Raw genomic sequence first — 23,660 nt, 5'->3', positions numbered from 1 at the left:
ATGATTGGGCCACGACTGGGCCACTAAAAACAACAATCCAAGATAAGTTAAGAAAACTCCTAAAGTTATTAAAACTGCTGATGGTTCTCTATTGACTTTTGAACTGATATAGGAAGAATCGTCAGCATCACTACTGCATATTGTACTGAGGCATTGTGGCCCATATTTATACTTTTTGACGCTAAACTGCGCTAACGCAGTTTAGCGTCAAAAAGTTTTGCGCCGTCTAACGCCATTCTGAAGCGCCAAGCGGGCGCCGTATTTATGGAATGGCGTTAGACGGCGCAATCAGACCGGCGCTGCCTGGTTTGCGTGGGAAAAAACCACGTAGACCAGACAGCGCCGGCGTAGGGGGAAAATGGCGCATGGGCGTCTTAAAATGGGGCAAGTCAGGTTACGTCGAAAAAATCGTCTTAACCCGACTTGCGCCATTTTTTAACGACGCCCATCCCCCATCAACATGACTCCTATCATTGTAAAGATAGGAGTCATGCCCCCTTGCCCAATGGCCATGCCCAGGGGACTTCTGTCCCCTGGGCATGGTCATTGGGCATAGTGGCATGTAGGGGGGCACAAATAAGGCCCCCCTATGCCACCAAAATAAAATATAAAAAATAAAAAATTATACTTACCTGAACTTACCTGAATGTCCCTGGGGTGGGTCCCTCCATCCTTGGGGGTCCTCCTGGGGTGGGCAAGGGTGGCAGGGGGGGTCCCTGGGGGCATGGGAGGGCACCTGTGGGCTCATTTTGAGCCCACAGGCCCCTTAACGCCTGCCCTGAGCAGGCGTTAAAAAGTGGCGCAAATGCGCCGTTTTTAGCCACGCCAACTCCCGGGCGTCTCTTTTGCCCGGGAGTATAAATACCACGTAAAGGCCTGGGAGCCATTTTTTAGACGGGAACGCCTCCCTTGCATATCATTAACGCAAGGAAGGGGTTCACGCTAAAAAATGACGCACATTCCGGGAACTTTGGCGCTATTCGCCTCTAACGCCATAGTATAAATATGGCGTTAGTTGGCGTTAGTTTTGCGTCGAAATTGCGTCAAAAAAAACGACGCAATTTCGGCGCAAACGGAGTATAAATATGGCCCTGTATTTTGGCAATAGTGTCTCCTCAATTATGGTTTAAGAGGAACAAGCAATAGGTCAGTTGGTCTGCTAGAGCAATATCCTTGTCATCATAGTTTAGTCAGAACCACTGCTAAGCTGCACAAAGGTTTTTGTTACCTAAAGAAATGAAAGAATCCACTTTAGTACAATGCCTTTTTCCTGTTTTGCTTATCCTAAATTGACCTCACTTCCTCCTCAGGGGCAATACCATTGCACATTCCAAATGAGCCTGGTGTTATTGGTCCCTTCAGATATTTGTATTCTTTAATGGAAGGTGATATTCAAGGCTGACTTACATCAGAATATATTGGTATTTCCCGAAACCTTCACCCTCCTACTTTGCTGAACTCCTTTTTGTTGCCATTGGGACTTAGGGCCAGATGTATCAAAGGGTTTTACCCATTCTGTGTTTATGGGAAAATGCTTTAGTACATATGGCCCTTAACCCCTTCTAAACAGTGCTAAAGTGCTTGTGCTCTCTCCTTAAAAGATGGTAAAAGTGGTCTACACCGAATTGGCCCATTTAGGGGCATATGTACAAGCCCCTAGCACCACCAGAAAGCCATTTTTTGTGATGCTCGGGTGGTGCTGTGCATTGCACCATATTTACAAGGCAGAGCTAAGCCGTGTTTTGTGGCTTAACGTCACCTTGTAGATATGGGCCCCTCAGCTTATTGTGGCAGGAGGGCCTGCAATGGGTGCTGCTGTGGGTGTTATGCCGCAACTCCTTTTGCTTTTGATGCCATTCCAGGTTTACAAGAAACCATAACTCTGAGGCAGCGCCAAAAATAACGCTACACAAGGGATTACATTAGCATTGCACAATGAGAAGAAATATGTGCAGCACACATAAAAAGAGCAAAAGGCCATGAATGATTGGTTATGTGCAGTAAGGTGTCCCTTTCTGCACATAAACAATCATTCAATAATGACGATTTGCTACTCCTATGTGGGCTGCAAAGATGGCAAGATGCTTTGGAATCGAAGTTGGTTGCTCTGATGATTGAAATGGGCCTGTTGAGAGTAGACCAAGCAAACTGAGGGACAGGATGGAATTTAATTAATCTGCCATGGCAGGCATGCAGCATCAATGGTAGATATACAGTCCCAACTTAAGGCCCTGAAGTGGCTAAATCTGAAGTGGCTTTATTATGTGCAAGAGCATACAATGCAGAAGACTAATCATGCCAGAACAACATTTGCATGGTGGGGCTCTTGGAGGGAGTGAAGGGCCCCAATACAGACTTGTTTCTTGAAGGATAGTTGTTCAACACTGTGCTAGGAGGTAAAAGATCTACCTTCTTCTCAGTTGAATGGGCCCCCAAAGTCCTGCCGGGGATTCACCCCGGGTATGCGGACTAGTCCAGTGGTGATGCATCTTGCTAATCATCATGACTGCAGTCATATTTTACAAGTTGTCTGCAAAACAGGCTCCTGGCGAACGGATAACAGTCCAGTGAGACTCTACCCAGACTACACAGCAGATATGCAAATCCACCGGGACTCGTTCATAGCGGTTAAAAACAAACTTTGCTAACAAGATCTACAATATTGATTGATGTTCCCAGCCAAATCACACAGACTCTGAACACAGACTTTTCTTCATGGCCCTACCGAAAGCTGGGAGTGACTGGAATTGAAAGAGGTCTTCACACGTTCCAAAAATTTGCTATTGCTTATTGACTGGCAGCATCAGAGGCCCAGATGGCAGCAGCATAGAAACCCCAATGGCAGGCTTACAGAAGAACAGGAGGCGAAGGTGCAAATGGAGTCCCTTTATATAAATCCGCAAGTTCACCTGACCCCAAGGCGGACTCTCTGGAGAGGGAGCTTGTTTTTTCACTAGAATATATGCCCCTGGAAATATGATCAGGCCCTGCTCATACTCCATGACAGTGGACCAAGTGATCCCAAATAAGGTGCTATATCCTTTTTCTAATCTCTATACTGTGGCTATGTGTGTGTACGGCAGGGGGCCTAATTACAGCTGTATTAATGGTGTAGCATGGTCACATCTCCTTACCATGCATGGATATTCAACCCTCTAGATTCTGAAGGTAACTTTTACTCTTGTTGTCGTCCTGACTCAAGGATGGGATTTGGCATTTACTGCTTTTTTTTTGTTTGAGCCAACTACAATACAGTGTGGATAGAAAGAAGGGCCTAGGACTCCCCATGGACTTGGTGGGCCTCACTAACTGTGAAGATGTGGGGAAGGCAACATGCCAATCACAGTCATCACAGTAGTTTGACAGATTTTTGTCCTAGATGTAACATTCTGTCTTGGAATGTATGCGATATAGCCATGCAAAGACGCCGCCACAAAGTGCACTCCTATCTATGACGCAGACAGATCCACATAGCATACTTATAAGACAGCCAAGGAGGTCCTCAAGCTCATCACCATCAGTGAAGCCAGATTGTTTGTTCCTCCTATTTGAATTTGCAGGAGGGGTGCTTTAGTGGGTGGTGCCAGTGATGCCATAGATAAGGGCATGCAAAATGGTAGATTCTGAAGGGTGCTATGTGGTGGCTGAGGGGAGGCTTGATGGTGCATCCATCACATTAGTTGTGCAGTGTGCCACCAACCTTGGTTGTTTACAATTTCTAGAAATTCTACCTCCCATGATGATAAATGATCTAAACGCACTGAGCATATGTGTGGAGATTTTAAATATATGCACAACACTACAATGGATAAATACATCCCCCCGCTTCATGGCACACATCTTCATAGATTGGCTAGGGAATAACTGCCTAAAGGACATGTGCTTCTCCATGCATCTCCTCACAAGGGAATACTCATTCTTTTGAACTTTCCACCAATTGCAAACCAGAATTGACCTTCTTCTTTGTAACTCTGACATGGTTCTGTTTGTTGCAGCCATCGAATACCTTCACCACACACTCTCTAAGCACAGCACCCTCACGATGATGATAAATTAAGGCAGACTGCAACCACCCATACCTAGTTGTCGGTAATACATACAGGCCCTACATTATGACATATTCCATGATACTTTAGGCACATGCATCAGCCAATTTTTGAGGAAAATAATGTAACATTGTCTGACAGAAGGCTTGGGTGGGATACCTTTAATGGGGTAATGCGGGCATTACAGATCAAGATAACGTGTGACGTGAAGCTCACACTGCAATGCAAACTTGTGTTAAGAGAGAATGTTATACACGAGGCAGAGGTGCCGGTCGGAGAAGGTATAAAGCATGTGGTTGAGCTCCCTGCTCTTAGTAAAGATCACAGGACCCTAATGGATAGGCTCAGGAAACTAGATGATAAAGAATATGTAGCCAAGCAACATGCTGAGGGAGAATGAGCAGGGTGCATACTGGCTTGGCTGCTTCACATGAATGCTGATAGATTACAAATCAATGCTGTTAGATCACAGATCAGAGACATCCTCAAAGCACAAGCTGAACATTTACACAGTCTTCATTAATTACACCAGCTCCCTACACCAGGAGGGGGTGAGACATGAGGGGCCAATTGGAAGACTACCTGGACAGTTTCACTCTCCTGATGATCCACTGATAGTGGACAAATTCTTGCTTGTATTATATCGCTTGGCAAGCAATAAAACCCTGGAGACAGGTGGGTTTGTGAAGTTTCACTGAACCTATAAAGTGCTCCTCGCCCCAAGGTTGATTCAAATGTTTCAGCTTTCTAAAGATAGAGGCGCTTTATTGACCTCCTAAAGAGAGGCATCAGACGTGGTCCTCACCATAACGGACTGTGATCCACTGCAGGAGTGCTCCTACAGGCCCCTCTCTTTTCTCAATACAAACTGTAACATACCTTGAAAGATAATTGTGAATTGGCTGCTGACTTACCGCACCACACTGGTACACCAGGACCAACACGTTTTCATCCTAGGGTGGAATACGTTTCTCAACCTGAGATGTATCTCTCTCTCTTTCATCTCATGGAGGAGCACTCCCAAGCTTTGGGTCTGCTTGTAGCACTTTCCTTAGACATAGGAAGAGTTTGATATGCTGAGCTGGCCCTGTCTACAATACGTGCTACTCGCAGTGTGCCTGGGACCCAAGATACTAAAATAGGTAGGTCTCCTATATGCTATGCACTTGCCTGGGTACGCATGGGTTAGGGAAATTTCCTAAACCTCTTGGGTGAGCAGGGGCACCAGGCAGGGTTATCCACTTTCACTGAGTATATTCACCCTGATGAAAGGACCCCTGGTGGGCTTCTTTTGGCTGTAGGGTCAAGAGTGGAGAATACCGAGCGGAGTAGCATGGGAAGTGATTGCGCTATCTACAGATGATGCCCTATTGTATCTTGGAGGTGTACGTAGAGACCTGCACTGAGTGATGGAAATGCTACATTTCTGAAGAATTCAAGAGCTAGAGCGTGTAGTGTTCTACCACGTGGGTTTAGCGTGGCAGTACAACTCCTTCAGATATTTGGAGGGCAATGTCTATCACTCTGAAAACAACCTAGTATAAGGCGGCCTGGGGTTGTGATGGCCGGCATATGTCATTTCATTACATTCAAGAAGTCACTACTGCTCTCCCTGATGGGAAGAGTTGCAATAGCAGCAAAAATGCTGGTTCTACGGAGGCTGTTCTACTACTTAAATTCAGTTCTTTCTGACCTAATATGGGGCATGAGGAGGAAAAGAGTGGCTCTCCATAAATGATATGCCCCATTAGAAAGGCAGAAATGGGTGTCATGTCACTAAGAGTTGTAGTATGTTGTATCACAGCTATGGTGTCCAACACACTGGTATCAGACACATCCAACCCAGAACGGTTGTCTGTTTTAGGAGGTATGGGAAGTCGGGCAATATTAGAATGGTTTATGGACCCCCACCAATACACTCCACACAGTGAATGACTTACCAAGCTGGCCACATGCTTTTGGTGTATAAATGTACAACCCACATGCAGCCCCATACCATGCACACCTAACCTGCTGCTATGGGTGCTCCCAGCATTAGGCAAGATGTTTGACCGACACAACATAAGATTGAGGACGGAGGTGGTACACTCGCAATAGGTGACCTTAATGGCCTTCTTTGACCTCAAAGAGCATTAGGACATTGAGGAGGGCTAGTTTTTAACCCACAATGCCACAGCCAGATCAGTGGAGCCCTGATTGTATAGAACCTATTATTTCCCTAACATTGCATTTGCTACTAGAGCATGGAGCATGGCACTGGCAGACAAGCACTCACTTATATTTACCAGGTTCTGCTGAAAACCTATAGCCTAAGTCTACATGCCCTGAAGGATAACTGGGCACTCTTGGTTAAGCGAGAGCTCACAGATATGCAGTTGTCCTTTGCGCTGGAGCAGGTCTGGAGAGTGTCCAGGAACCTGTGTTTAAAAGCCACACAGTTCAACTACCTACACCAGACATATCTTACTCCTGTTATACATCATATCTTCCCATGGGTGGAGCTGAAAGTCCAGAGGCAGACCTTTACCATATAGTGTGGGCCTGGCCAGAAATTGGGTGATATCAAATGGACGCAGTGACATCAGGAGATGTCACTTACAGCTAGATCCCCTGTACTGCTTGCTGGGTCTCACATCACTAACATGGAAGAACAAATATGTCACAAATTTTGTAGACTTGGCATATATAGTTAAAACACTACATAGTGATGGTATGGATGTCCACCACATGTCCACGTCGAGGCTGCCTTTGACAAGAGATGCGACGACCTGCTCCAAGTTAGTATTGTGCAGTGGTGGTTCTGAGGGCTTTGCATCAAGCCCAAGGTGTGAGTCTTCTGTGCAGGATCTAATCCATGTAGCACTGGTGATGCATCAATTCTGCTAGGATGTGCCGCTTAGCCAAGTCTAGCAGTGTGCAGTCCATCAGAATGTTAGTTCTCTAGCAGCACAGTATTTCTTCTTCCTGGCAGAGTATTCACCGGTCCAGAAGAGGCGATGTCTCAGGTCCAGTATTTATACCTTGGTGCTGTGACACAGAATGGTGGGAGAAACTTCTAGACACTGGCTCTGAAGTCCCTTTCTCTCCTGCTCTGGCTCCAAGCTGGCTAGAGTGACAATACTGGCTCATTACGTCCTTTATGTGTGGACTGGACACATCCAATTCAGGTGTAAGTGAGGGGGTGTCCAGCTCCTTCCTTTCATCCTGCCCAAGATGAACAATTAATTCGCATTTGAGCTCCCATTGTGCCTAACTGTCTAGGAAGAATACACAATGCCCAACTGCCACCTACACCCAGTCATGTGACCAGAGACAGGCTACAGATACCAATACCTAACACAAGAAAATGGCAACTTTTTTAAAGTTGCATTTTCAAAACTGCAATTTAAAATCCAACATCGCCATAAATTAGGATTTAAATTGTGTTTCTAGAGACACCAAACATGAAGGGGTTATCTCTTCCCATTCGAAAGTTACATTATAAGATGTAATAAGGCAACACAAATGTTACCTTATGGGATGGATAGGCTTTGCAGTGGTGAAAAAGCAAATTTAAAAGTCTTTCACCTCCAGTACAGGAATACATTGCACCCTACCCTCTGGGATGCCCTGCGCCTACCCTATGGGTGACATATGTATTAAAAAGGAAGGTTTAGGCCTGGAAAAAGATTAATTTTGCCAGGTCAAAAGGGCAGTTCAAAACTGTACACATAGGTTATGCAATGGCAGACCTGAGACATGTTTAAAGGGATACTTAAGTGGGTGCCCCAATCAGTGCTGCCGGTCCAATAGTAGCATTTAAGTTAAAGGCCCTGGGCACATTTAGGACCATATTTATACTTTTTGACGCACAACTGCGCCAACGCAGTTGTGCGTCAACATTTTTAACGCCGGCTAACGCCATTCCAAAGCGCCATGCGGGCGCCTTATTTATTGAATGACGTTAGCCGGCGCAGCTGACTGGTGTGCGTCAAAAAAAAAGACTCACACCAGGCAGCGCCGGCGTAGGGGAAAATGGAGCTTGGGCGTCAAAAAATGGGGCAAGTCAGGTCTGAGGCAAAATTTTGGCCTCAACCCGATTTGTGCCATTTTTTTTTTACGCCCAACCCCCATTGAAATGACTCCTGTCTTGGCACAGACAGGAGTCATGCCCCCTTGCCCAATGACCATGCCCAGGGGACTTATGTCCCCTGGGCATGGTCATTGGGCATGGTCATTGGGCATAGTGGCATGTAGGGGGGCACAAATCAGGACCCCCTATGCCACAAAAAAAAAAAAAAAATACTTACCTGAACTTACCTTAAGTTCCCTGGGATGGGTCCCTCCATCCTTGGGCGTCCTCTTGGGGTGGGCAAGGGTGGCAGGGGGTGTCCCTGGGGGCATGGGAGGGCACCTCTGGGCTCCTTCCGAGCCCACAGGTCCCTTAACGCCTGCCCTGACCAGGCGTTAAAAAATGACACAAAAGCGGCTGGACGTCATTTTTTCAGGCCCGCCCACTCCCGTGCGTCATTTTTGCACGGGAGTTTAAATAAGGCGCACATGCCTTAGAGTCATTTTTTAGAAGGGAACGCCTACCTTGCATATCATTAACGCAAGGTAGGTGTCCACGCTAAAAAATGACGCAAACTACAAGATCTTTGGCGCTAGACGGGTCTAACGCCAAAGTATAAATATGGAGTTAGCTTTGCGTCGGATTTGCGTTAAAAAAAAAGACGCAAATCCGGCGCAAACAGAGTATAAATATGCCCCTTAGTGCACTCTACTAAGAACTTACAAGTACATTAAATATACAGATTGGGTATATGCCAGTGTTACCATGTTTTGGGGAAACAGCACAGAGCACTTTAGCACTGGTTATCAGTGGTACAGTGTGCAGAATCATAAATCCAGCAAAAATGAAGTCAGCTAAATAGGAGGTCTGAAGGCAAAAAGTCAGGGGGAAATCACTCCAAGGATTTACTCTCCTTGGCTGCAGAAAAGTTGTAAACAGTACCATGTAATTGTTAAAAACCACTGGTGGCAGTATCAGCCACTGTGGCACTCCACGGGCAATTCACTTTGGTGCAATCTCAAAAGGGAGAAGGTATTCAATATGGAACCTCTCTGTGAGGAATGAATGTATTTATAAAACGGCAAGGCTGTCCAAATCACTGTCTTACAGAAAGGCCAACTTCAATAAAACACTTGATGCTATGAAAAGGTCACAGAGAGATCGAGTAGTATTAGGCTTCCTACCCTACCCAAGATTACCTAGAGCTGTGGTGACTACCAGCTGTGTTCTTTGGCCAGATATCTAACTCACTTGATGGTGATGGAATATTTAATCTGTCTCAGGAAATTATATAATCAAGTTTATTCCTATTCTTCCAGAAACTTCCCTCAAATGGGTAGCTGTGATAGTGGGTAGAAATTGTTTGGGTCCTCTGTCGAAAATAAAGTGTTTTTTTAGCAGTGGTGTACACAGTGCTATCTTCTAATGATTTAGAAATGCACCTTGGTTTAACCCCTTCGCTGCCAGGCCTTTTCCCCCTCCTGTGCCAGGCCTTTTTTTGGCTATTTGGGGCAGTTCACGCTTAGGCCGTCATAACTTTTTGTCCACATAGCCACATAGCCAAGCCAAATTTGCGTCCTTGTTTTCCGACATACTAGGGATTCTAGAGGTACCCAGACTTTATGAGTTCCCCTCAAGGAGGCCAAGAAATTAGCCAAAATACATTGACAATTTCGTTTTTTTTCAAAAAAAATTGAAAAAGTGGCTGCATAAGAAGGCTTGTGGTTTTTTCACTAAAAATGGCATCAACAAAGGGTTTGCAGTGCTAAAATCACCAGCTTCCCAGCTTTCAGGAACAGGCAGACTTGAATCAGAAAACCCAATTTTTCAACACAAATTTGGCATTTTGCTGGGACATACCCCATTTTTACGATTTTTTGTGCTTTCAGCCTCCTTCCAGTCAGTGACAGAAATGGGCGTCAAACCAATTCTGGATCCCAGAAACCTAAACATTTCTGAAAAGTAGACACAATTCTGAAATCAGCAAGGGGTAATTAGTGTAGATCCTACAAGGGTTTCCTACAGAAAATAACAACTGGAAAAGAAAAATATTGAAATTGAGGTAAAAAAACAGCAATTTTTCTCTACGTTTTACTCTGTAACTTTTTCCTGCAACGTCAGATTTTTTAAAGCAATATACCGTTATGTCTGCTGGACTCTTCTGATTGCGGGGATATATAGGGCTTGTAGGTTCATCAAGAACCCTAGATACCCAGAGCCAATAAATGAGCTGCACCCTGCAGTGGATTTTCATTCTATACCGGGTATACAGCAATTCATTTGCTGAAATATAAAGAGTGAAAAATAGCTATCAAGAAAACCTTTGTATTTCCAAAATGGGCACAAGATAAGGTGTTGAGGAGCAGTGGTTATTTGCACATCTCTGAATTCCGGGGTGACCATACTAGCATGTGAATTACTGGGCATTTCTCAAATAGACATCTTTTTTACACACTCTCTTATATTTGGAAGGAAAAAATGTAGAGAAAGACAAGGGGCAATAACACTTGTTTTGCTATTCTATGTTTCCCCAAGCCTCCCAATAAAAATGATACCTCACTTGTGTGGGTAGGTCTAGCGCCCACGACAGGAAATGCCCCAAAACACAACGTGGACACATCACATTTTTTGACAGAAAATAGAGGTGTTTTTTGCAAAGTGCCTACCTGTAGATTATGGCCTCTAGTTCAGCCGGCACCTAGGGAAACCCACCAAACCTGTGCATTTTTTAAAACTAGAGACCTAGGGGAATCCAAGATGGGGTGACTTGTGGGGCTCTGACCAGGTTCGGTTACCCAGAATCCTTAGCAAACCTCAAAATTTGGCTAAAAAAACACATTTTTCTCACATTTCGGTGACAGAAAGTTCTGGAATCTGAGAGGAGCCACAAATTTCCTTCCACCCAGCATTCCCCCAAGTCTCCCGATAACAATGATACCTCACTTGTGTGGGTAGGCCTATCGCCCGCAATAGGAAATGCCCCAAAAGACAACGTGGACACATCACAATTTTTGACAGAAAACAGAGGTGTTTTTTGCAAAGTGCCTACCTGTAGATTTTGGCCTCTAGCTCAGCCGGCACCTAGGGAAAGCTACCAAACCTGTGCATTTTTTAAAACTAGAGACCTAGGGGAATCCATGATGGGGTGACTTGTGGGGCTCTGACCAGGTTCTGTTACCCAGAATCCTTTGCAAACCTCAAAATTTGTCTAAAAAAACACATTTTCCTCACATTTCGGTGACAGTAAGTTCTGGAATCTGAGAGGAGCCACAAATTTCCTTCCAACCAGCGTTCCCCCAAGTCTCCCGATAAAAATGATACCTCACTTGTGTGGGTAGGCCTAGCGCCCACTACAGGAAATTCCCCAAAACACAAAGTGGACACATCACAATTTTTGACAGAAAACAGACGTGCTTTTTTGCAAAGTGCCTACCTGTAGATTTCGGCCTCTAGCTCAGCCGGCACCTCGGGAAACCTACCAAACCTGTGCATTTTTTAAAACTAGAGACCTAGGGGAATCCAAGATGGGGTGACTTGTGGGGCTCTGACCAGGTTCTGTTACCCAGAATACTTAGCAAACCTAAAAAATTTGGCTAAACAAACAAGTTTTCCACTCATTTCGGTGACAGAAAGTTCTGGAATCTGAAAGGAGCCACAAATTTCCTTACACCCAGTGTTCCCCCACGTCTCCTGATAAAAATGGTACCTCACTTGTGTGGGTAGGCCTAGCGCCCACGAAAGGAAAGGGCCCAAAACACAACGTGGACACATCACATTTTTTCACAGAAAACAGTGCCAACCTGTGGATTTCGGCCTCTAGCTCAGCCGGCACCTGGGAAAACCTAGCAAACCAGTGCATTTTTGAAAAATAGAAACCTAGGGGAATCCAAGATGGGGTGACCTGTGGGGCACTGACCAGGTTCTGTTACCCAGAATCCTTTGCAAACCTCAAAATCTGACCCAAAAAACACTTTTTCCTCTCATTTCGGTGACAGAAAGTTCTGGTATTTGAGAGGAACCACAAATTTCCTTCCACCCAGCGTTCTCCCTAGTCTCCCGATAAAAATGGTACCTCACTTGTGTGGGTAGGCCTAGCGCTCACAAAAGGAAATGGCCCAAAACACAACGTGGACACATCACATTTTTTCACAGACAACAGAGGTGTTTTTTGCAAAGTGCCTACCTGTGGATTTTGGCCTCTAGCTCAGCCGGCCCTAGGGGGGGCAGAAATGGCCTAAAATAAATTTGACCCCCCCACCCCCCAACCCTCCCCCCGGGAGCGACCCTTGCCTACAGGGTCCCCAAGGGGGGCAGAAATGGCCTAAATATAATTTGCCCCCACTGGGAGCGACCCTTGCCCAAGGGGTCGCTCCCTTATGCCAATTTCAAACAAACAAACAAAATCCCTGGTGTCTAGTGGGCGTTTCAAAAGCCGGATTGCTTTGCAATGCAGCTTTTGAAACGCTCAGAGAGTCTTCAAAGGGAAGGAAATTCCTTTCCTTACCTTTGAAGCCTCTCTGGGCCTCCCCCACGTGATCGAAAGAGAAATGCTTTGCATTTCTCTTTCGATCACGATGCGCGCTGGCGTCACGGGGAGGTGAGGGTGTCAGGGGTAGAATCCCTGCCTTGGGGGGATGGGTGGGAGCACAGCTCCCCCCAGTTCCCAGGTGCAGGACGAGGTGATCTCGTCCAAGGCATCCGGGAAACCGGTGCCTTGGACAAGATCACCTCGTCCAAGGCACCGTAGGGGTTAATGACAGTTTAGATTAATGATTGAATAGATTAATCATATTAGAGGGGGATGTCCTCTGCATTTCATGAAGTAGGCAGGTTAGATATCATCAGGGGAGCATGATTCTCGGAAATGTGCCTTTTTTGGTGTGATCTCCCTGGGTTTTTCACTTTTTTGCGTGACCCCATATTTTTGCTGGCTTTAGAACTCTGTGCACTTTATCCCTGCTAACCAGTGGTAAAGTGTCTGTGCCCCCCTTCAAACTATGCCAAGTTGGTATATTCCTAATTGGTGTATTTAACTTACTGTTATGCCCCTAGCATGTTGTATAAAATGTACACAGGGCATAGAAGTTAAATGCCACTAGTGGACTGTAGCACCTATTGTATCATCAACTATAATGGCAGTGGGAACATGGCTTCAAACCAACCATTGTAGCCTGACTGTAGCAGTGTAAAACCTACAGTTCAACCTACCAAAATGAATCCTATTAACAGGTTAAAACATCCCTTTTGAATATTAAAAGGCCACATCTATGTAAGCCTGGTATCCCAGAAGCCAGTGTGTTGGTATTTAAAAGTAGGACATGTAGAATTTAAAATCAACATGTTCTTACAGTGACTAGCACCCAAAATAATTTTGCACTGTGGCAGGACTAGTTGTCCTATGTAAAAGAACATAATACAGCTTAGCATCCAAACACTGTGCCTCTGGAGTGGGACTAGCTAGACAAAATTGAATCAGCTATTTTTAATAGTTATTAAAATACAATTGAAATGTGAAAGGTGAAATCAGAAGGAAATGTAACTTTTGGAAAGTTACCTTTTTCCTGCCTGAAGTTCCAGGAGGCTAATTTTAATTTGCTTCTCAGTTTCTCCTAGTCAGTGATAGCAGCAGGTGTGAAATGCCTTCCTAGAGCAAACAATGGACTGACCTGAATGGACAAAAAAGACTCCTTTGAACGTCACTGAATATACAGGGTGGTGGTTGTGGGTATCTTTGTTTGACACTACAGTGTCAAATCCTGCTGGAATGTTCACATATAATACCTGGGGCACACTTGAAAGGCAGAAAACAGGATGCCAAGACAATTCTAATGTATTGTCTGGTTTTGGTGAAGAATCCTACATTTGACCTATCAGACCTACATCTCTGGGTCTCTGGGTGCAGTGGGTGCCACAAACTCGGTTTTGGTGTAGGATGTGGGAGGAAACTAGGATTACCGTAGTACATTGCCCATACACATACCCAGCGCTCAGAGCCCAAGTTTTGAGTGGGGGGAGACTTGTGCCATCCTGAAAATGCCCAAAGTGGGAAGGGTTGGCCTACAGAACAATTACCTTATTGGTTATGCTGTACCCAAGAGTCATTACCACCCATTAGCTAATGGCAGGCATAAATGTGGCACCTCAAGGCACTCCCTTAAGAGCACTGCTGGACCTGAGGAAGAACAGAAAATGGCTGGACATGCTTTTTGTGATGTGAGAGGAGCCCTGAAAGACTGGTTCTGCACCTTCTTGTACACAGGACAAAGTAGTGGACTCCAAGGGTCATAAGGCTGATCTTCTGTTCAATCTAGAGGGGTGCAATAAGCTTCAAGAAGCATTTCCTGCAAATGCTCAGCTGAACAGGGTAAAATGGTCCTGGACTGGACCATACAATTGAGCTATGACTGATACACTGTGACTCTGTAAGTACCTCCCCTGATGCCCTGGGGCTTTAGGTGTGTAATGTGGTGGATTGGTGCTTACAAAGCTATGTCAGAGGGTAAACTCCTTGACCAGGGTGAGTGGTTGGTGTGTCCGACCTGGACTCCACCATGACCATCCCCAAATTACCCACGGGTCTACTGCAACCATTGACTTTGATGGAAGCTTCCTGCTTCTTGGTGTTATTCTTACTTAAAACTTTAAAAGTTCATATCTCCAGTTCACCTTATGGATTTTTTTGCATTTTGTTGTCATTGGTGTGTTACATTCTGCTCTGTATTGCTTTGCATTTTGACTTTTGTTACTTTTTTTGTACCTCATAAATACTTTACCAATTGCCATAAATTAAGCTTATCGGATCTGTGCCATAGTTACCAGGGGACTGATCTTAGGTTAGTTTAGCAATGTTGACGGTTCACCCTGACAAGGGTTGTGATTATTCCTTGAGATGGGTAATTAGTAATCCAATTTTTAATACTGTTGGTCTGGTATTATCTATTAGGTTTAAAGCTTCTGCAAAGAAGGTCACCCTAAAGTAAGTGAGCTTATTATGATTTGATTTCAAAGTAGGCACCAGTGGGATCCAAAATACACCCAGTGTTTAATGACTGAGCTCTGAGAGAATCATGTGTATCTTAACTGTAAAACATATATTAGGATAGATCAGCACATAGTCCTGGCATAAGCCCACTAGCAAGAATGAGCTGTCAGTTTGTTGTTATTTTGGAAAAAGTCTTTAGAATACTGGAGGGCTGTGCAAGTGCATTAATATTTCCACTTTTTCAGAAGAATTGTGTTTTTGTAAGAAGTAATTGCTATAGAGTACCGTTATTTCGCTTCCTTCTGATAGTAAAGCCACCATTATTACCTTTCTACTCTTCTAGCTTTAAGTTTCTAGAAATTAAATTCTGGTGTGAACTATAGATTGTTCTTATGGATGGGTGGAAATGAGTGGCTACGAAAGCATGGGGGCATTTTTCCCATTATAGAATTTATGTCTTACTTCAAAATGATCAATGGTATATTAAAATTATGAGGCTTGGAGTTCATGTTATCAGCATTGACTATAGGAATTGTAGCCATAAGTTACCTGGTTTGAGGAATGGAAAAACACACTCGAATTTCTCCATATAGTTGAAAGGTTCTTTTATTCCTTTAGTGGATCATCAGCACAGCACTAGTAAATGGCACATCCAGATGGACAGACCAGGATAATGTTATGCAGTGGTTAGCCACACATTGTAAATCCTGTAAGGCAAAGATGGTTTCCAGGAGATGGTATTTTTGATCAGTAGGTTCATTTTTTATAAATGTTAAGTTATAACCCTACATTTCTTTCCAAAATATATGGGCATGTCCTTCTGGGTTTTCCAAGTGGAGATTACAGTCTCACAGAGCTATGATGAGATCAGTGGTCAAGGCAAAAATCTTCTATGATGGATACTTACTCCTTCAAATATATAAACCTTCAAATTAAAAACTAATATAGCCCAGGTAGCAAAGCCATTTTCATTTGTGTCCCTCTATCTAAGGCTGAAATTGGCTGAAGTGAGGTGAACGTGTAAAAGGAGCGCAAAATGTAAGTTTTTGAACATAAGTGATATTATTCAATCTAAATACATTGTTAATTATTTCGTTCCTTAACATAGAGTTTTTACCAATATATCAATTTTAAATAACGGCATGCACAGATATCTTCCCAATATCGACTTGCATCTTGCCAAGGTCAGTAGATGTGAAGTAACCATAGAAAATCTACACTCCCCATGTATATTGCCATGATGGTATAATAGTCGGCAATATTTTGGTTGCAATACTGTAGATTCATAGTTCTGGCCTCGATTTATTGAGGAGAAAACCACGACGTTTTCTCTATAGGAACTGCTAAAACCTTACATACTTTGTTACTGTATAAGACTAATTGAAGTTCCTTTTGTGAGTCAAGTCACCACTTCTTCATACGGTTTGCTGTATCGTAAGATTAACATAAATAATTCATTATAAATCGCCAGTTTATCCGTAAAAATGAGGTATTCGCAGTTCTATATTCCATACTGGAAACACTTCATTTTGTTACAGAGTAATGAAAGTGAGAGTTGATGCACGCGAAGAGTCAGAAACATCTCTTTTATATGTCATTGTTGATATAACATCCTGATTGTATTCTGCTTCAGGTGTTTCTCCCCAATTAAAAGAAAACTCCCCACTTGGACAACAAGGTAAACTTACAGACGTTTCGGATCCTTCCAACGCGTCTAGCAAAGAAAGTTGTCCTAAAAATGCGGCTATTATGCTCATTTCTGAAAAGAAAAGAAAACAAATTAGATTTCACAAAACGTTGATATTTAACATATGCAAGAGCATGTATCATGATCGTAGCTTCATTCATGTGTGGTGGTCACCTAGATGTATAGCAGACAATTTAGTTAAAATTATTTTCATAATTCTGAAGCAAACTAAACAAGGTAAGAAAAAACTTTGGAGGTCATTCTGACCGCGGCGGGCGGCGGTTGCCGCCCGCCATGCGGTTACCGGCGAATGACCGCACTGCGGTCAAAAGACCGCTGCGGTCATTCCAACTTTCCCGCTGGGCCGGTGGGCGACCGCCAAAAGGCGTCCGCCGGCCCAGCGGGAAAGCCCCTGCAACGAGGAAGCCGGCTCCGAATGGAGCCGGCGGAGTTGCAGGGGTGCGACGGGTGCAGTGGCACCCGTCGCGATTTTCACTGTCTGCAAAGCAGACAGTGAAAATCTTTGTGGGGCCCTGTTAGGGGGCCCCTGCACTGCCCATGCCAGTGGCATGGGCAGTGCAGGGGCCCCCAGGGGCCCAACGGCACCCGTTCCTGCCATCCTGGTTCTGGCGGTGGACACCGCCAGAAACAGGCTGGCGGGAAGGGGGTCGGAATCCCCATGGCGGTGCTGCAAGCAGCGCCACCATGGCGGATTCCCTGGGCCAGGGGAAAACCGGCGGGAAACCGCTGGTTCCCCTTTTCTGACCGCGGCTTTACCGCCGCGGTCAGAATAGCCCAGGAAGCACCGCCAGCCTGTTGGCGGTGCTTCCGCCGCCCTCCGCCATGGCGGTCATGGACCGCCAGGGTCGGAATGACCCCCTTTATGTTTAAAATGTCAAAGGACTGGAACACTACAGAACTCACTTTGTGCAATTAGAGAATGTGATTTATTAATGGTGCAAATTGATAATGAAGGCGAGATCTTTGTACACTGATAAGAAAATAATGATTGGCGTGTTTTTAGCACAGCTTCACAAGTCAAAACATTGGTAATATGTCATGACAAATGAAAAATATAGTTGTTCATTCTAAGTATACAAGGGGCGGGAGCCAGGGTGAAAGTAGCACCAGCAATTTGTTGAATGGACAGTGGACGTGGTACACGACTCCCTAAACAACTAGAAAATGGAAGGAAACACTGTGTATCAGATTACATTGACTAATTTTAACTAGCACTATTTTGAATATTAGCAGCAATTCCATGTGTTTGAAGGTTCCAAGTACTTGAGATAGTTACTGTACTGCTTCTGTGCTTTCAGTGTATCAATTTTCAACTCTCAATAGTCAGATTGAGAAACACAAGAATGTGTTTGTACTTGTCATTCTCCTTGGTGTAGCCGCCTTGCGCTGTGAGTTTCATAAAGTAAAACTAAACAAACCCTGGAAAAGCGCGTAACACCAGAATCATACTCCACAAAACAGGTATAGCAGGTAGGAGGTCTTGTAGACAAGCCTTGAACTTTCACCTACAATCCAATTCTAAAACTCTAGGAGCTAGATGTACAAAGCATTTTGGCAGTCGCAAACTGTCAGATTACTAGAATCAGGCCCTTTGCAAACACAAATATGCTTTTTTTAATGTACAAACACCAAACTGTGTCTCAGTAACTTGTTACCAAAACACAGTTTGGGTTTGCAAACAGAAACAGAATTGCTATTTGCAAAAGGTGTGTTCAGGGGGTCCCTTCCAAATATGTATGCTGAATGGTATTTAACAGTGTTTTGGTATCAAAATGCGGTTGACAAGTATTCACAATTTACCACCCACTCAAAGTTAGTGGTAATCCATTTTCAAATGGAAGGTGTCCCCTTGGGACCACTTCTCCTTTGAGAATATTTAAAATATATATTTTAAGGCTAGGCAGAAGTCACAAGGACAACTGCAAACTCTTAAAAAATAAAAATGAAACTTTTCATTTTTTATTTTTAAGTGCACCACGTTTTCCTTGAAAGATAATGGGCTACAATAATAAAAAAAAAATGACAGCTTTTTTATAAGCAATCACAGACATGGTGGTCTACTGACCCTTGACATTCCTGTGATGGCAGCAAATTCTAGTGAGTCACAAATTGCGACCTACCTTGTTAATATTCACTAATATTCATGAGGTAGGTTCATTTGTTACCGGCTAGGCTTGGCTAACTTGAAAATCAGGGCCAGATTCCACTTTAGTACATTAGTAATAAACATGTTTTTTTGTTTAACCAGCATTTTCGTTTACCACCAATTCTTTGAAATCAGCGTTCTCTAATGAGGCCATAGCGTCCTGAAATATCATAGTCTTTCATTTTAAGCAGCTGCTAAAGCGCTGACAAATTATCATGTTTTCAAACTCTGTTTCAGGCAGAGGTTCAGGGTGCAGTAGGATATTCAGAGTAAAAGCCTCAATGAACTCTTTTCTGCTTTATTTGTTCAGGTTCATTTAATTATATTAGTATAATTTTTGTGCGAATACTACAGTCTTCATGTGGGCCGGCTGCATTTCAGGTATGGCCTAGATGTCACTTTTGATGTTTTACAAGCTTCATGAAATAAAAAGCATTTACACATGTACATACAAAGTGGGACTCTGGTCCAGCCTTCTTTATCCACTAGGCCATCCAATGTCACGAAAGTTCAAGCAATAAAGATGCTTTAAACTTCTGTATTTATCTTGTCACATGTTCTGCACTTTAAAGACAGAGATCACTTATTTTTTAATACTGGGAATTGTGTTTTCAAACGTCTCTCCCTTTGCAGTCAGAGGAATAAAAGTATAGGGAATTATGTCACAGTTTTGCAGGGGTACAGGAAGAGTGAAAAGAAAGGTTATACGATGTCATTTTCTGTAACACACAGCAAAAATGTAAATACCTGTAAATGTATTGTACACATTCAGCAGTTATGAAAGCAAAAATAAAGACCATTTTTGTAATGCTTAAGAGTGATGAAAACCAAGATTTTAATAGGATCAAAACAAATAAGGCACTTTACTTGGTGATACTATATTCATAAATATTCCCTGGAACCTGACTGCTACACATTATGATTTGTTTTCAATATAGTTATAGCAGTAAAATGTACGGCTGTGCGAACTTGGGGTCCATTTCAATAAAAAATATGCTGTCTGTTAATGACATTGCACGACCACACCATGCTTTAGTTACATTAAATAATGGCCTACCTCATGTCCATAAAAGTTAGATGGGTTGCAAAAGTATGTTCTAAAATTTGGGCCATGGTTCTAAAACGTTTGGGAAGCACCATTGTAGAGAGTGAACTGAAGCCCCGCCTAAGCCTTCTGTCGGCTAATTATCTTGTGACAGCTTCATTGTAAGCCACATCTCAAAACGTCTTTAGAAGCCACAGAGTGCTAATTGACTAAGTGTACCTTTTTGTAATATAAAAGCACTTTGATAGCCTACAAACCACTCACACTCTTGCACTGGGGATATGGCATCGCCATTTTTATACATTTTTGACCAGATTTAAACTTTGATAATACTCTACTGATAGAGACCCAGATAATTTTATTGGATGCTTTTTCCTCTACTGACGCAGTGGTCACCGCTGGTGGATCAGCCAGTTTACATCTTTACATTATGCAACAGCTTAGGCTTGCATTGCCACTAGATTCTCTACTCTTAACAAAGCCAGCCTGACAGTGATGTATGATGACTTATCGCTTTCTCTAGGCAGTTAGCTCACAGCTTGGGTACAGCCCACATCAAATTGGGTGTCAGGGCATTTAATAATAATGTGACTTTGTCTTCTTCTCGTATAACAACAGTAATGACATCCGCAAAACTGCCTCTATATTTGTAAATCACAAAACAGGCCAGTGATTTCCTTATAAAGCGGTCTGTAGAAGGAAGCTGAAAAGCCACCTAGATCTGGTGCTTTCCCTTTAGGGGGAGGATGGTAAGTCTTAGTACCCTCCACTGGCTCAGTGTTTTCGTCAGTAGATCTCCCAGCTCTGTATGATCTATATAAGCCTCAGATGTGCAAATGGATATCTCAGATTTCTGAGTATGGACACGCATAGAAGTTTTTGCCTGAGCAGTGATTTCCGAGTCCAGGATACAGCAGGCAGGGATTGCAGCATTTTCCTTGGTGCAGCAGGACTTCAGTTCTCGAGCCTTGGATCTTCTTTGTTGCTGGTCTTCTTGTGTCCTTGAAATATGATCTGCAGGTCTAGTAGGGGTGCCCACTAAATACTGTATTTAGTTGGCGTTTTGGGAAGTACCTAGTAGTGACTAACGGTTCATCTATCTTAGGTTGGCTACACCCACTATGTGACCTCTTCCTAGGGCAAAGGGCACTTCCCTATCCCTGATAGGCTATTTTCCTACTGTGAAAGATGGAGGAAAATGAAATGGAGACATCACCTTGCATGCAGTATCTTAGTGGTGGTGCAAGCTGGTGGTGGCCACTCCTCCTGTCCTTTGTGCATTTTCCTGCCATTGTTTGAACCAAAAGTGGGGGTTTGCAATGGGGGCAGCCATCTGCTGTTAGCAGCAGGCCTGGTGGTTGGGTTTACAAGGCAGTAAGCCCTTTGAAAATCACTAGCAGGGCAGTGCACATTTCTGGGGGACGAGGTGTATCTCCTTCACCCAGGAAGGGCTTTGTTCTTGGACCCAGAGAGCGGGGGCTCTCACCACAGAGTTCTAGAATCTTGTCTGCTGGTGGCAAGCTGGATGTGATCGGCCAACAACCATGCCAGGGTTAGTTAGCTTTGCAGGGGTGACCTCTAAAGTGACCCCTGTCTACATTTTGCAATAAATCCATTACTCATTGTGTGATACCACACAACCCAGGTTTCAGTGTGACCATCATGTAAGTGTGAAACTCATACTGACAAGTGTCCAACACAAGCATTTAAAATGGCTGCTCTGTTCACTTACAATGCCCCAGGTTTGGCAAGGACACAGTAGGGTCATATTGCTCATGCATCTATGCCCACACATGCATTATAGTGCAGCCTGTCTCAGGTCCTTTTCTCACACTATACCTCAAATGAAAGAGGATGAGACTACCCTTTCCCTAGTGAGTCTTCATCATCTAAGTGAAAGAACCAGGAAAGGCCATCTGCATTTCTACAGTCAGTCCCGGGTCTGTGGTCTACTTGAAAGTATATTCCCTGTAGGGATACAGATCACCTAAGCAGTTTGAGATTTGCAACTTTCATTTGTTGCATCCATCTGAAAAGCCTGTGGTCTGTCTGAACCATAAAGTGAGAGCCATACAGGTATGACCTCAGCGCCTTCAAGGCCCAGACCACAGTAAAGTCTTCCCTCTCTCCCTAATGGTCCACTCAATGTTGTTCCCTAGGGAGTTGTCTTCTGCTTATGAAAGAAACAGGCTGGTCATGTCCCTCATGATGTTTCTGGGCTAGGACCACTCCTACTCATAGTTCTGAGGCATCTGTTTGGACATTTGTACAACAAACTGCCTGGAGAAGTCTGGCGCTTGTAGGACTGGACCAGAACACAAAGCATTCTTCAGAGTGCCACAAGCCCATTGATAGCTTACTGTCCATTTAAACTTTTTGGGCATTTTCTTGGAGATCAGTTCTGTGAGGGGGACTACTATGGTGCTGTAGTAAAAACAGATGTGTTTGACCACTGACTTTGTGTTCACCACTGTGCATATTAGCCGTTCAGTGTTCATAAGTTTCAGATTACAATGTGTATTCAGTTTAGCTGCCTATTGCCTTTATTGTGGCGTTAGACGTTGCAGTTGAGACATTGCAGTTGAGCTATGTTTTTCCACATGGTAAAATAAGCTTGTTTCTTCGTATTTCAATCACCGAATACAAACAGTTCATGATAAGAAAGTACATATTTTTTTGTTTTCTTCAGTGCAGGGAAAGTTGCTGCCTTGGAGGGTGAGCTTTGAAATGCTGGCCAGTTTTCAACGTTTTTCTTCCAACTCTGACCTACAGTAGCCAGCATGTTTGAATATTTCCATCTGAGAGGGGAGAGCATTTCAGAAGGCAATTTCCATGGTTGTTTAAACTATAAAAGAGTTGGCCCTGCTCAGTAGAGAGGGAATTTCTGAGACCTCGGTCAGGATTGGACGTCAAATGACTGACATTTTCCCGTGAGGGTGAGGATCTCTTTCTCGCAGTTGAACAGGGGTCGTCTTCTTGCTGGCATGAGAAAGAAGAGCTTGGCAGGCCCTACAGTGATGAATTTTTACTTTATCCTTTGATTTGCAATTATACTATGATATAATCACATATATTTGCTGTGTACATTGCAGTTGAGAATCACTTTGATATATTTCCCTTTCGTTGCTGTGACTATTTTTAAACGTGTGTCTTCAACCTACTAGTCTCCTTCATTTTTTAGGAACCTCGTGGTGAAGTAATAATAAATGTCTTCTTTGAACTAAGAAGTGCATTCCAGAGATTTTTGTCAGCTCGGTCATTAGTGAAAGCAAAACAGATTCCATAATTCTTCACAAATCTCCTATATTACCCTCTCAAGCCAAGGAACACCCTAACCTGAGTCTGGGTTGTGGGAGCTTCTCAAGCCAGAATGGCCTGGATCTTGGATTAGAGGGGTTGAACTTGGGCTCCACCAACCAGGTAGACCAAGTAAACAACTTTACCCTGCTCTATCAGGCATCTACTGGCCTTGATAGTGAAGTCTGCCCTATGCAGAGCCTCAAGGAACTTTCCCAGGTGGATCAGGTGTTCCTCCCAGGTGGAGCTAAAGACAGCTATGTCATCCAAATATGCAGCACTAAAAGACTCCAGCCCAGCAAGGACTTGGTTTACCAATCTTTGGACAGTGGCATTCTTTAGTTCAAAGGGCATAGTAGTAAACTGATAATGCCCACTAGGAGTG

The 23,660-nt window shown here is 43.8% G+C and overlaps 1 protein-coding gene across 1 annotated transcript in view; it reads right to left on the bottom strand.

The window, feature by feature from the left end:
- Positions 1 to 23,660, bottom strand: part of LOC138287994 (annexin A1-like) — a 191,856-nt gene that overhangs the window by 129,377 nt on the left and 38,819 nt on the right. Inside the window, exon 2 of the mRNA XM_069229084.1 lies at positions 16,768 to 16,838. Coding sequence (XP_069085185.1) covers positions 16,768 to 16,836 — 69 coding nt within the window. The 5' untranslated portion in view covers positions 16,837 to 16,838. The remainder of the gene's footprint in view (positions 1 to 16,767; positions 16,839 to 23,660) is intronic.

Source organism: Pleurodeles waltl, chromosome 1_1 (assembly GCF_031143425.1).
Source record: "Pleurodeles waltl isolate 20211129_DDA chromosome 1_1, aPleWal1.hap1.20221129, whole genome shotgun sequence".
NCBI classification, from domain to species: Eukaryota; Metazoa; Chordata; class Amphibia; order Caudata; family Salamandridae; genus Pleurodeles; species Pleurodeles waltl.
Note: the sequence above shows the minus strand (reverse complement) of the source record. Positions and strands in the feature narration are given on the sequence as shown.